Below are 15,381 nucleotides of genomic sequence, written 5' to 3'. Positions count from 1 at the left end.
GACATCTAGAATAGATTATCCATGTTTGTCCCATTGAAATAAATGTTCTATTTTATAAGGGAGACACGAATAGCAGCACCACAAAGTTTCAACAGTAACATATGAGGTTATATAAACATATAACGGATCAGATATAACTTTTGCACACAGTCAACATGGATTCCATATCACCATTGTTTTAAAATAACAGTGTAGATAGATAGATGGATAGATACCGATAGTAGCATTCTACTGGACTATGGAACTTGTTTAATCTGTCACACATCAAGTGTGCACACGTGCATAGAAATCCCCCTATATTGTACTATTGATATACTGTTTTTGTGTTGTTGTCTGAGAAGCCTGTCTTTACTACATCATATCAGCTACTCATGACATGAGCAATATATATAAATGCTATGACTGTATAGTATTACTGTATATTATGTATCTTTTTCACTATTTATGTTGAAGTCTGGAGATGTGTTTTTTTGTGACTGTGAACCTACTCATGGCTGTGATAATGTGAATGTTGTGAGTGTTTTTATTTACAATAAGGTATTCTTAAAAATACATGGTATACATACTGCCGTTTAAGGGGGAATAGTTTTTTTTTTAAACAATATATTTATTGGGATTTTCAATTATATAAAGATAACATCAGTATGGCTCTTGTGTTACTTAAAATGCCTATAAGTAATCAAATAAAAATAGAGCAAACAGACATGACTTAGATATACATATTAGTTAATTGCCTCAGCTTTATAACCATGTTCAAAATAACCGTTGGAGAGGTCATTGTCATGCAGAACACAGAATAAAGGAGCAGCTTTTTAGGCAACGCCCAGTGCAGAGCAGGCTGCCTGTCTTCCTATACGTCCTCAGAACACAGATAAATACGCAAGGCTTTGGACATGAGAGACATTCAGGTTTGAAACTTCAGCTGAACTCAAAATGTCAGGCAGAGGAAAAGGAGGCAAAGGTCTTGGGAAAGGAGGCGCCAAGCGTCATCGCAAAGTGCTTCGTGATAACATCCAGGGAATCACTAAGCCCGCTATTCGCCGTCTGGCTCGCCGTGGTGGTGTGAAGCGTATCTCCGGTCTGATCTACGAGGAGACTCGTGGTGTCCTCAAGGTTTTCCTGGAGAACGTGATCCGTGACGCAGTCACCTACACCGAGCACGCCAAGAGAAAGACCGTGACCGCCATGGATGTTGTCTATGCTCTGAAGAGACAAGGGCGCACTCTGTACGGCTTCGGAGGTTAAATCACTTGTTCGGCTCTCAACAACCCAAAGGCTCTTTTAAGAGCCGCCCACACTTTCTGTACAGAGTCTATTCCGTTATTGATATGTGAGCCACTTTAGGTAATACTTGTTTGTCCGGACCACTTAGTCGTTTGCCACCTATAAAGTTTAGATGGAGGACAATGATTCATGGCCACTGATTAGGTTTTAGTACAATCTCTCGTAGTGCAAACTCGAGCTTGGAATGGTCCTATTTGAATACATGCCAGTCGGAATCTAAACGTTTAAAAACGGACAAGATAAGACTATTGTGGCCATGATGCAACATGCCACTTAAATATAAAGACAGTGCAAGTTGAGGGTGTACAACTCACTTTGCACATTGAATAATTATTTGGATAAATGCCATTCCAGGCATATTGTGGGGGTCCACTCATAATTCCGACATCCCGTTATAATGGGGTCAGTCGGAATCTAAACGTTTAAAAACGGACAAGATAACCTGTCTGTTTTCATGTATGTGTATGCAATGCTATTAACGCAGTCGCCAGTGGGGGGGGCAGGGTTGGATCAGGGAAAGGTAGACTATTGTGGCCATGATGCAACATGCTTTGTAAAAGATTATTTTAACTATAAAAACAGTGCAAGTTGAGGGTGTACAGCTCACTTTGCAAATTGAACTTGTGAAAATATTGTATATAATACAATGCACAATTAATTCCAGGCGAATAAGTAATATAACACAAATGTAATTGTTACAAGACGGTTCATATAGTCATGATTAAGATGGGGAAACCATTGGTCCAGCATTTTCTATATTGTCTAGAGAGTGACTTCATTTGACCGTGCTACTATGCTTATAAACATGGACTATAACAGTTAAATTCACATCCACTACTTGCCAGCATCATGACATATTCCCTGAATCAGTTCGGAATAAATTGAGTTCCCATACCGGGAGTCGAACCCGGGCCGCCTGGGTGAAAACCAGGAATCCTAACCGCTAGACCATATGGGACTGTTGAAAATGACACGCTGAATTTATCGCTGAATTTATCAAATAAAATTACACACGGCTCCAGTCAGAGACCCCACTCATCCCAGCTATAATGAACATGATCAAATGCAATTTTTGATTGCTTTGTGTGGTACAACTGGTCAGGGACATGGGTCATAGATAGCTGTAGTATACAACCCTCGTAGACGTATTTATGATTCTGACGTCTTCAATCTACGAGAGTTGTAGGGTTCACGCCCCATGGAGACCTGGACTTTCTGCACTATGCCCCGTAGACACTCCAAACATGGCTCTACGGGGTAGTAGTTTAATGTAATAATCCATATCTTTCAATAAAGAAGTGTTTTAATGCCGTCTGTGGCCGATTCTGTCGGAAGTTCCCAATGGGCGGTAGTGACGGGGCGCATCCGGTGGAACCCGGAATTACACTAAATGTAAACAGGAAGTAAACGAGGGTGAAAAAATGGCGTTCGGCCACAGACGGCATTAAAAGACTTCTTCATTGAAAGATATGCATTATTACATTAAACTACTACCCCGTAGAGCCAGTTAACATTTGGGGCTTGGGGTTAAGCATCTTTATTTTCACATTTGTACATGTTTGGAGTGTCTACGGGGCATAGTGCAGAAAGTCCAGGTCTCCATGGGGCGTGAACCCTACAACTCTAGTAGATTGAAGACGTCAGAATCATAAATACGTCTACGAGGGTTGTATACTACAGCTAGGTCATAGAAGTATCATCTGTGATTAGTAGCAATAGTCTGCAGTTAGTGGATTGACTAGATTATACTGTATACATTATGCATCGATAGAAAGTGTGTTACAACTAGATTGAAATTGGAAAATATAGATTTACCCTAAATGTTTATTATACCTTAGCGGGAACAATAGATGATGCAGGCGGGAAAACATTATGCAGAAACAAAGACAGTGTAAGACACCTCCCTCTGTGGGTCACATAAGCCGTGTAAAACGCCTCCCTCTGTGGGTCACATAAGCAGTGGCACCAATCATGTGCTGGGAGTCGCACACATCATTTGCATTGGCATGGTTTAAATACGGGTGCGACGCCGGCGAACCGTTACTTCTTATCTTCATCTATTTGAGAAAGAACCATGCCTGAACCCGCCAAGCCAGCGCCCAAGAAGGGCTCCAAGAAAGCCGTCACCAAAACCTCTGCCAAGGGCGGTAAGAAACGCAGAAAGTCCAGGAAGGAGAGTTATGCCATCTACATCTACAAGGTCATGAAGCAGGTCCACCCTGACACCGGTATCTCTTCCAAGGCCATGGGCATCATGAACTCCTTCGTCAACGACATCTTTGAGCGCATCGCAGGTGAAGCCTCCAAACTGGCTAACTACAACAAGCGTCGCACCATCTCATCCAGGGAGATTCAGACGGCCGTCCGCCTGCTGCTTCCCGGTGAGCTGGCCAAGCACGCCGTGTCCGAGGGCACCAAGGCTGTCACCAAGTACACCAGCTCCAAGTAAATTGCATCGTCTGCTCTAAACACAAAGGTCCTTTTAAGGACCACCCATATTATCAAGAAAGAGGAGATCCATATTTAATGGCAATTTAATGTTGACCTGCTCTGGGTGTTACTGCGTCAATTGACTGACAACAAGGGCCAATAGAAAGACTGGCTCAATAGCCGTTTGTGCTTTTCCTTTCCATGTCTATCCAGACTATTTACTGCACTGCCCCGACTGAGGCGGCTTTTGTCATCTTTTCTTTTCTCTCCTTCCCATTATTGTAGACTGAAAAATAAGGGTACCAAAAAAGTGTCAGAAAACTAGCTAAACGGTACACAATGATAGGAAACGATAGCTGGTAGTTTACTGTGAAGAAATCAGGGGGGGAAAGACACTTGCGGGCGCAGATCCGTCTGATATTCTCTCATACACGCATCTGGCCGTATGATGTGCACACTCAAATATTATTGAAAGACGTAAATTGTGTTGATGCAGTACAATAATTATCTGCTGTTGCAGCAAAGACATGTGGACAGGAGAATAAGTCAGCAGTGTTTTAAAAGTCACAAAACGCAGGGGGTATAGCCTGAGTAGGAGTCTCTTGCATTTAGCAGTAAGTACAGCAAGCTATTAAATGTTCACGTTCTTTTCAACCACGAAAAGCTACAGGCGCCCGGGGGTAAATGGAAGCAACTCTTTTTTTTTTTTTTACAGAAACAGTGGGTGGCGCTTAAAAGAGCCTTTGTTTGTGGGGATTGTCGAATCAAGGAGATTTATTTCTTGGCGGCTTTCTCGGTCTTCTTGGGGAGCACAACAGCACAACAGAGAGTGCGGGCTGACTGTGTGTGAGCTCCCCACCAATCAGTACTAGTGGCGTGATCGGTTCCGCCCAGTCTAACTCTGGTTCCTCCCCAAACAAGGAGGTTCCCGACCAGAGACCAATCCGAGAAAGACGGCGTCTCAGAGCCGCTGAAATAAATAGCAGGAGTTTGCGCTCATTACACCACAACTCCTGAAGTTACAGACAGAGAGAGAAAGATGGCAAGAACCAAGCAGACCGCTCGTAAATCCACCGGTGGCAAAGCCCCCAGGAAGCAACTCGCCACCAAGGCTGCTCGCAAGAGCGCGCCTGCAACCGGTGGAGTGAAGAAGCCTCACCGTTACCGTCCCGGTACAGTGGCTCTGAGGGAGATCCGTCGTTACCAGAAATCTACCGAGCTGCTTATCCGCAAGCTGCCCTTCCAGCGCCTGGTGAGGGAGATCGCCCAGGACTTTAAGACCGACCTGCGCTTCCAGAGTTCCGCTGTCATGGCTCTCCAGGAGTCAGCCGAGGCTTATCTGGTCGGTCTGTTTGAAGACACCAACCTGTGCGCCATCCACGCCAAGAGGGTGACCATCATGCCCAAAGACATCCAGCTGGCCCGTCGTATCCGTGGAGAACGTGCTTAAACTAATCCATCACTTCACAACCCCAAAACGGCTCTTTTAAGAGCCACCCATTTAGTTATTTAAAGAGCTTTTTCACTATGCGTAATATGTAGCTTTAATTATGTTAGGAAATATGATCGTAGCCAACATACCTCCATATAAATATTCATGCACTTCACCTAAAAGTGAACAAACCACATGGATACTGGACACATGCATTACGTTTACATTAAGCTTTCTCTGTTATCATTTCTTAAGGCTAGTAATAATGCTTCCTTTATGGGATTCTCTACAAAGAAAGTTTTTATAGCCTTTTCTGAAGCCATTTCCATCATGGAAATGATCACTGCAGAGTTAAAAGCAACGTGATTGACATCTGTTGGTGAAATGGGTGTAGTGCAGCCAAGTGAGGAATACAAATGAATATATTTTGCATGTGTCTAGTGTAGGTCAGTGAGTGTGTGTGTGTGTGTGTGTGTGTGTGTGTGTGTGTGTATTTAGTGACATGAACGCACACACTTTATTTTGCTATTACTGTACACTAGGCTGTGTTAGCAACCATGGTGGTTGCCCCATGTTCTGTTGGTGTACAGGTGCACATTCTGTAGGCCCACACACCAAAACTACAACTATTAGGCCTGAATAAAATGTCAACTTAAGGAAACCGTAATGGAAGAACACATACGTATTGATGTCACTCTGTTGTTGAGTGCAGCCCTCATTTGAAAGTTAATTTACACTTTCCCATGACAACAAGGAAGAAGGTTTGATGGCATGGTGAGAATGAGGGAATTTAATATCTAACGCTGTCATCAACTATGAGCAAACCATGCAGATGTGTCAGCATCACAAAGGCCTCTAGCTTCCTCCTTTTCCCAAAGCATCACTCCAGTGTACGAGAGAGGTCGATGCTGTAGTGAATAAAGGCACATTGCTGATAATATCTAGCCTGGTAAACCCCCTCCCTCCGTAAATCTCATTTGCATTTGATTTCAGGGAGGTCTGGGATTGCGAAGGGAGTAGAGATGGCCGAACACTGCGTGTCCGAACACAATCAGCGGCTGCTAGGGGCGGGATCATCCAATCACCTGCCTAGTAGCTTGAAAAAAAGAAAAACTGTCTGTCATCGATTCTGCGCCCGGAGTCTCAGATGCAAGTACGCTGTGAAACAAAATGTGTGTCGCAAGCTTTCTTCCATTTGACGGTGTCAGGTTAGATAATATCATGCATTTGGTGATCATACTACTTAAGCATTCCGCTTATTTCTTATTTTACCAATAGTTGCACAAACAGGGCAAATATAGCACTTGTATGTGTGTACCATTCTCGTATATCTGTCTTATAAGAAAATAAGAAATATGTCACCCTGTTTTGGGAACACATGTCATACGCCTTGGCTATGGATGCTTTCACGCAGATGATATTAGAATTTATCTGACTCTGGGTGATGATGAGGTGGCTTATGTAGACTACAAGAAAAGACAGGTCATGTGGGAAAGCCGGATCACATCTGCCTCCCATGTCACCTGGCTTTACCAGTCTGCACTGGGTGTCAGAGGAGAGTGCAAATGCAGATTGTCTTGGATGTAAAGATGCAAATCAGACTAAACCAATGTCAGAGGTAAGTGTCTTTTTATTGTATTTTTTGTCAATGACGGGGTCCACAGAACATCCACTGTTACATGAGCCACTGCTTCATTTCATGACTATTAAAATAAATTATTTGGTATTATAGATGCCTCTGAAACTGTGACGCCATCTACTCCAAACTTAAAGATGAAGTGATGGAGGAGGTGGAGAACACCCTTGTCTGCTTTGTCAACCACTTTTTTCCCTCCTTCCATCAAAGTAAAGAGGACTAAGTAAGAATGATGTGGAAGTCCCTGGAGAAGATTCTATGACACGATACCTGGGTAATCCTGATGGGACCTTCCTTCACATCTCCACCCTGCGCTTCACCCCTCAGAAAGGAGACATCTATGCCTGTACTGTGGAGCACGAGGCCCTGCGGGGGCTACGGATCCTACTGAACAAATTATTCGTATTACCAAATCATTATTCCACTTATTTGTATGTTATAATGAACAACTGTACGATATAAGCAAAGCATTGATGAGCATGAGACCTTGATGATCAAAGTTAACAGGTAACCCTGGACATAATTGTCCAATCCAATCCACTTTATTCATAGAGCACATTTAAAACATCAGTGTTGAACCAAAGTGCTGTACATCAGTAAACACATTTAAAATACTATGAGTAAAACAATAAACAATACACAGGGGGAAAACACATAGAGGGTGCAACACAGACACATAATTGTCTTCTTTTGTTCACAGAAGTTGACAGGTCCACCTGTCTTCTTTGGAGTTGGTCTGGCTCTGGGACTTCTGGGCATTGCTATTGGAACATTCTTATTTAAATAAAAGCTTTCACATTGAAATGTCAAAAGAGTATTTCTCTTTTTAATGGGGAAACATCTCAGAAGTATTTGTAAATGCAAGTACCGTGTTTAACTGTTTACTATCCAGACTTACAAACAAATCACAAAATTACAGAAATGGTGATTATTACTATTATGATAGTTCTGTTATGACATTGTTATGACATTAAAAACATCTAGGAGAGAGGAGAGAGAGCAGTAGTAAAAAAGAAAAACAACAAGGTAAGAAAAATGCATTCAAAGTGCAATATAGGTACAATACTATTCAAAGGTGCAATTCATCTCATGATGTTGGTTTTGGTTTTGGGGGTGCTCGGGCCCTAATAATAATCATTGCAGTTTCAATAGGGCTTCACACTACTGTGCAGTGCTCGGGACCTAATAATCTGTAGCCTACTATTAATTAATAGAATAGCAGGTAAACAATGAATCTGGCATCTGACTAAATAACATGCTATCTAAATGTTAACATTGTGGTCAAGAAAAAAAACATTTGTACAAATCACACATTAAAACAATGTAGACGATTGAAGATAACTGACAATGTACTGGATGCCTGTAATTTAGTGAAATGACAACAGTAACATTGACCCCGTAGTCTTACAGATAAAAGCATAGCTCAGAAGTTTTATATTAACTGAACTTCACTTTCTGCTTGTATGCATTTCACTCAGACCTGTTTGATTGATTGATTGGATATTTTATTAGCCAGAAATGTAAAACAGCACGAGTACAGTCAAACACTTTGTCTAAAAGGATAACACCAAAAAAGTCCTTGCGATCTTGTTTCCACTGTGACTGGGGTCCTAGGTATTCAATTAATCAACATATAAAAAATAGCAACAAACATTCAATATCATCACAAATATAAAACACTATACATAGTAGAAAAGGGGGGGGTCGCCTGTCTAAGGGAGAAGTGAAAACTACCTCCCCCTTTGCCATCCTGAAAGGTGAATTTTCAGGGCTGTTTTAAAGGAGTCCAGTTAACCTAATTTTTTAAGGGATGGGGTCAGGCGTAATAGAAAAGACTCAACGTTGCTTACCCCGACTAAAAAGGTGAATGAAAATTAAAAGGGGAAAGGGGTAACTCCAGATATTCATACTTAATATGAAAAGAAAACCAGAACACTAATGTTTCTCTCTCAGGAGGTAGCAACGCCAAGTCTTCAGGATCAGAACAGGAACAAGGAAATTAAATATTAGATATCCAATCATAGTGACTTAGTCCCTGTTTTGCGTTGGACTATGTAATAATGGGGCGTATAAGCTCATATTATGGTAGGCATTTTATGAAAGAAGCATGGAACTTTCTACAGTGTTTCTATATTGTAACGCGGGAACAAATTCCAGCCTATTCCCCGCTACAGTATTGCCCACAGCCTATTGTGTGTGTGTTTACTGGACGTAATGTGTTCTTATTGGCTCACAGACACAGCGAGTTCCCATGTGTATCTGTGCAGCCCGCCTGTTTAGTCAGTTGTCTTCCGGATCCCAGACAGTTTGGATGTAGAGTGATTATCCTCCGCCTATGCTAGGGACCACGTATTGATCATAATTAGCATAATCAGCAAATTAATCGCTTAATGAGCAAATTAACTGGAAATGGCTAACATGTTGCGTCCAGTTAACTTAGAAAGAAGTCTTAAGAGTTAAAGTCCATGTTTGTGATGTCCAGAAATTCCTTATCAGCATAATTTGCATTATTGATGTAAACAATAGGCAAAAATCTGGAAATGGCTATATTATTGCTTTTAGTCAACATATCAAGGATATTTGAGAGTCTACATCTATTATGTTGATGTCCAGAAATAAATCTTTTGCCATAACTAGACGGCAGTGGCTCAGGGGTAGAGTGGCCTTCATTCTCAATGGTAAATCCTGGACAAAATACACTGTGCTTATCGGATGCTTGTGGTTGTCCTCCTCCAAGAACCTGTTAGGATGTGATACTGTCTCTTATGTGGCACCGCTAAAAACACCCAATACTTTAAATAAGGTACTTATAAATTAAACAATAAAATATAAGTTAAGAGTTTGGTAAAAGTGCGGGGTGCTTAAGCTTAAAAGGACCGACTACGCCACCTTTTGAGAGGTCTGGTCCTCAGTTAAAACTTTAAAAAGGCAACACAGGTTTGTCGACAACTTTGAGGTTTAAAAGGCAAAAACTTAAAACTGAGGCAAAATGGTAAAGTGAACAATGGACTTTTATTTGTAAATTACCCTGGTTACAGTGGCATCTAAAAACAGCCAACACAACAATAAAAACAAACTAAAAAAAGGGCCCACTAACTAAAATAGAATAAAACAATAAAACAGAGAAACCAGCCAGTTATAGAGGAGAAGGGGGGAGGGGCAGCAACATCGACGGCACCACCACACACGCCAGCAGCTCCGGTTCCCGGCGAGGCAGAGCTATGCTCTGCCGTTGCGGTTGTTGCACGTCAGTACTCGGGTCGCGTCCTCCTTCTCTCGGTCCTCCGCAGGCACGATGTGGTCCGTGTGTCATCTGGGGGTGGTCGCCGTCTTATATCGCCTCGTTCTGCCTGTCCGTGTCCTCGTTTGATCTGGCTGGTCTATTGTCTCCGTGTGCACGTCCGTACCCTGGATCTGCTCTTCCTCGCCGTCGCACCTGCGACCTGGCCATCCTCCCACGGATGAGGTCCTCCCGCAGGCAGGCAGGGCACACACCGCCGGCCGCATAGCAGTTTAGGGGGTCGTGGCTCCCACTGGCCCCCCACCGACTGGGTGTCCCTGCCCACCCGAACCCCAGTCCGTGGTAGCCGCCCTTGCTCAGGCCAGGCCGCAGCGCTTGGCTTCCTTCCTCTCACAGCAACCTCTCCCTCTCTCAGCTGTTCACTTCTCCTAAACATTTCCTTTGTCTCATGTTAAATAGGTCTCTTAATTAGGCTGCCACACCCAGAATCAGGTGCAGGTCCTTATCACTCAGCCTATAGGGTTAGTGCAGGTCAGTGGAAATAAATATAAAAACATGCAACTCAACACACTCAGAAATAAATCACAGCAAAAGTAAATATAACAAAACTCAAAGCATATATCACTCGGAAAACAATTATCTCACTTCAAAACATGCAAATATTAACCATAGAAAATATAGCACAAAATCACATAATAAACCAAAAACACAAAGCACAATCACATTTTCCACCGGCTCACACTTACACCGTGAGAAGGGCAAGGTATGTGCTTAAAGTACTCCTAGAATATACCCTGACTAGTCTCATTACATTGATTGGGGAACTTGATGCCACGCACAGTGACCTAAAAGATACCGGTGCAGAGTTCTTCTTCGCATTGTATTGGCAGACGAATACATTACATTACATTACAGTCATTTAGCAGACGCTTTTATCCAAAGCGACTTACAATAAGTGCATTCAACATAGGTAGGGAACGAAAACTACTAATCACCAGAAGTCTTAAGTGCATTTTCTGCAAAAACAAGCAACCAAGAGTATACCTAGCGCTAAGGTAAATGTGCAATGTATCAGCTACCTATTTCCTTAAACAGATGACACAAAATAGCTAAATCAAATGAGCAGGAGCTAAAACAAATAATTCTATCGACTAAACAAGATCCAATAAAACAATACAATAATAAAACAAGCGTTCGTACAACTAGTTAACAACAAGTAGGCCAGGCAAAGAGGAAGGGTAGTGTTTCCTGAAGAGGTGGGTTTTCAGCCTGCGGCGAAAGATGGGCAGTGACTCTGCTGTCCTGACATCAGTGGGAAGTCCATTCCACCACTGTGGGGCCAGAACAGAAAAAAGTCGTGACCGTGTGGATCGGCCAGAAGGACCCTTGAGTGACGAGGCAGTCAGTCGCCCCGAGGTGGCAGACCGAAGTGGTCGGGCAGGGGTTTAGGCATCGACCATAGCCCGGAGGTAAGAAGGAGCTGTTCCTTTCACTGCCCTATAGGCTAGCACCAGGGTTTTAAACTGGATGCGAGCCGCTACGGGGAGCCAGTGTAGAGAACGGAGAAGGATAGTTGTGTGGGAGAACTTGGGGCGGTTGAACACCAGACGAGCCGCAGCTTTCTGAACAAGCTCCAGAGGTCTGATGGCATAAGGATAAGGATAATTCCTTTTAACAGGACGTTCATGAAAGTCCTTGCGGGCTTGTTTCCAATGAGGGCCTGTGAGCAATTAGGGGTTAAGAGTCTTGCTCAGGGACAAATTTCATTTCATCGACACATATGCTGGCGTGGCCTGGAATCGTACCTGGGGCAACCAGGGCCTCTGGCTCCCTAGGCGGGCTCACTAACCACTCAGCTATGGCCGCCGCCTTTAGCTCGCAGATGCTCGCAGATGCCGGAGCACCAGCGAGGAGGGAGTTGCAGTAGTCCAGGCGGGAGATGACAAGAGCCTGGATGAGCACCTGGGCTGCCTTCTCCGTGAGGAAGAGGCGAATCCTCCTGATGTTGTAGAGGAGGAATCTGCAGGACCGTGTCACTGATGCGATGTTTGCCGAGAACGACAGTTGATCGTCCAGGGTCACACCCAGATTCTTCGCAGTCCGAGTTGATGTCACCACAGCATTATCAATGGTGATGGCCATGTCTCGGTGCGGACAGCCCTTCCCCGGGAGGAACATCAGCTCGGTCTTGTCCAGGTTGAGCTTCAGGTGGTGCGTCGACATCCACTCCGAGATGTCAGCCAGACAAGCAGCAATGCGTGCCTCCACTTGTGTGTCAGAGGGGAGAATGAGAGGATCAGCTGGGTGTCATCGGCATAGCAGTGGTAGGAAAAGCCATGGGAGTGGAAGACAGCACCAAGAGATGTAGTGTAGAGAGAGAAAAGAAGAGGACCCAGAACCGAGCCTTGGGGAACCCCGGTAGTGAGCCTGTGTGGTTCCAATCTGGGAACCCAGAGCCAACTGAAAAGGAAAAACAGCGACCTCTGCTGTTTGTTACTATCTCAGTTGGCTCTGGGCGGAAGAAAGCGTAGCACCCGTGCGCAAGGAAACCGGGGTTTTGGTCTGCCTTCAGCGCATCACTTTCGGTGGTGCGACTATGTTTTCATTCCCACCAACAATATTTCTACACGGAACACTAACACCACTTCTCCCAGAGAACATGGATCGTTTTGGTTATAAGCCCACTTGTTTCTATGATGAAAGAGCAAGTTAAAATGTGAATATCTTTCCGTGGTTTTGTCTGCTCCGTGGACGCTATTGTTAAATTAGTTTCGGTTGGTTTCCAGTGGGGAAGGATCGACGGACACGTGAATCCTGCCCACTACATTTTATTGGGTAAAGCGCGGCCTGCTTCCTGATCTGAAGGCACGCCCACTTGTAGGTCAGTGCGTACACGTTATGACGAACCTCCCCGACAGATTCCAACGCAGAGCAGAATCTGTTCTTGAGAGATTAGTGTGGTTTTGACACAGACCCTCTCAACATCACCTGGTAGGAGCGACCCGTCAGGTAGGATGCAAACAGGGAGAGTGCAGAGCCTGAGACACCCATCCCCTCAAGGGTGGAGAGGAGGATCTGATGGTTCACTGTGTCGAACGCTGCAAACAGGTCCAGGAGTATCAGGACGGAGGAGAGAGAGTTCGCTCTAGCCGCATGGAGCGACTCCGTCACTGCCAGGAGGGCAGTCGTCGAGTGACCCACTTTGAACCCAGACTGGTGGTAGTCCAGCAGGTTGTTCTGGCAATGATGACTGTTTTTTAATGTCCTAATCATATATATATATATATATCGAAATGAAACAGACTCCAGCTTTGCAGCATTTGCTGTGTCCACCAAATGACTCTGGCAGCCACAGTGGAGGAGGATAGCGCACGCTTTACTGGTGTAACGTCAGAAAGTCCTATACTTTTTAGCCGCTACATGGATGCCTGTGGCCAGGTATTAAGTTCAGACGTGCGCTCTGTAAGAAACTGAATCCAAACCGTAAAGTTGAGTTTAACTCTTTGACTGCGGACGACGCGATAACGCGTCAAGTGCTACTTTGTCCAGTTGGCCGTCGACGCGCTGGACGCGCTGGACGCGCGTTCATTGTTTAATCTCTGATTGCGCTATGCTGCTTAATATTCAATGTTATTCTCGAGTTCCACTTACTTCACGGACATCTGCATCCGGTTTCATGGCCTGGATTCCGTTTCCGGTTTTTGATTTTTTTCCCCAGTCATTTTTGTCCAAAATAGGTAAATAAACGGGTTTTCACACGGTATAACGGACAAACGGACAGCTTCTCTTCTATAATCTATGGTCTGGGTGACGATCAGTCATCGCCGTCGTGCATCACAACGTAATTTTCGCTGATCAAAACAATCTGGGTGACGTCACATCCGTTTTCATGTTTTTCCTTGTCTAATCTATCAAGTAGGGTGAGAGAGACCCAACGACATGATCAAGCTGTCATGTGCTGCACTCTAGTGGCGGATTTGTGCTGGGTCTTTACATTATGTGTCCTTAAATTATTTTCATGAGAAAAATTCAAAATATAAAAATAAAAAAACACGAAAATTGCTGGCACTGGGGGAGTACTTTATGAAAATACTCTGGCAGTCAAAGAGTTAACAAAGGGGGTGATTTATTCTCCGTCACTGTCAGCATACAAAGCATAAATACAACTTAAATGCAAGGGAATATACGTCAAACATGGCTCTCTAGAGCACAGTATAAAACTGTGTGCCTCTGCCACAAGCAACACCTGCGCTTGATTACAGAACCCTTTAAATACCATGACATCCCTTGGCCTTGGCCTTGACCGCGCCCCGCAGACGCAGTGACGTCATCAAAAAAGTGAAACAACAGAAATCGTAAATATGGCTCTAACAACTGGCATCTGCAAGATGGGTCCAGTAAGGTTCCCAGGTTCTGACACTTGGGTGGAAGGAAGGTTCTCAAGGGACCTGGTACAATTTGACCAACATCAGCCTTCCCTGACTATGGGAAAAGGAGTGCAGGTATCTCACAGAAACCCTGGTCACCCTCACCTTGGAGCCTGAAAAGATCAACTCCAATTTCCATGTCCAAAGATTGGAGTGTATGGTCATCATCATATACGCAAGAGCTGCGGCCACAGCAGAGTAGATGAATCCTGACAGTGGCTTTTCTCAGTCCCTCAAGAACATTCCTCCCACCCAAGCTGCACTGATTCAGCATGTAAAAACTGCTTCAGACCAGCTTCTATTGGATCAGACAACCTCCGTCCAACAAAATATCCCAGATTTCAATAGGTTGTGTTGGTACTGGGACTCCATTACTAAGACTTGTGAACCTTACTGGATCTTGCAGGTGCCAGTAAAGCTGTTGCTGTTGTAACACCAAGACCATAATATGATATAAACATATTGTAAACAATTCTATACACCTTTGACTAGTATGATATCATACTAGTCCAGGGGTGGGCAAGGTTTATTTCCAGGGGTTCATACTGACTTCGATAAAGTGAGTGAAGGGCCACACATTGTACAATTGAATTGAAACACATGGTGCTGAATTATGTTAAAACTGCATGAATTTGGTAGACAGAAGCCTACCTTACTACAATAAGGTACTTGTCTTCACAACAATAATGTTCTTTTTTTTCTTTTTTTTTTTTACAGCTGTACTGTATCACTCTGGTGTACTCTGGCCTTTTCACTAGGCAAAGAAACACACCTTTATGGAAAGTTTAGGGTATTTATTGAATACATAGAATGTAATGGAGGGAAGTGAAAGGGGTTCCGGGGAGGGTCGCAGACCCTGGAGTCTTTGGGGAGGAGGTCGTTAGCGTGGTCGGCATGGCGGCTTGGACGGCTGTTAGCGTAGTCGGCACGG

The 15,381-nt window shown here is 44.0% G+C and overlaps 3 protein-coding genes across 3 annotated transcripts; all 3 read left to right on the top strand.

The window, feature by feature from the left end:
• Nucleotides 1–933: 933 nt before the first annotated feature.
• Nucleotides 934–1,245, top strand: LOC308094001 (histone H4; the record flags this gene model as incomplete). The annotated part of the gene is made up of 1 exon (XM_080440417.1): nucleotides 934–1,245. The coding sequence occupies one exon, from the start codon at nucleotides 934–936 to the stop codon at nucleotides 1,243–1,245; it is 312 nt and encodes a 103-aa protein (XP_080296543.1).
• Nucleotides 1,246–3,358: 2,113 nt separating this feature from the next.
• On the top strand, nucleotides 3,359–3,733 carry LOC308093991 (histone H2B-like; the record flags this gene model as incomplete). Its single annotated transcript, XM_080440407.1, has 1 exon — nucleotides 3,359–3,733. The coding sequence occupies one exon, from the start codon at nucleotides 3,359–3,361 to the stop codon at nucleotides 3,731–3,733; it is 375 nt and encodes a 124-aa protein (XP_080296533.1).
• Nucleotides 3,734–4,753: 1,020 nt separating this feature from the next.
• On the top strand, nucleotides 4,754–5,164 carry LOC308093985 (histone H3.2; the record flags this gene model as incomplete). The annotated part of the gene is made up of 1 exon (XM_080440401.1): nucleotides 4,754–5,164. One exon carries the CDS (start codon nucleotides 4,754–4,756, stop codon nucleotides 5,162–5,164), a length of 411 nt encoding a protein of 136 aa, XP_080296527.1.
• Between the last annotated feature and the right edge of the window lie 10,217 nt (nucleotides 5,165–15,381).

This window comes from Gymnoscopelus braueri (genome assembly GCF_963280865.1).
Source record: "Gymnoscopelus braueri genome assembly, chromosome: 10".
Taxonomy (NCBI): Eukaryota; Metazoa; Chordata; class Actinopteri; order Myctophiformes; family Myctophidae; genus Gymnoscopelus; species Gymnoscopelus braueri.
The sequence above is the reverse complement of the archived record's forward strand: the minus strand, read 5'-3'. Positions and strand labels throughout refer to the sequence as shown.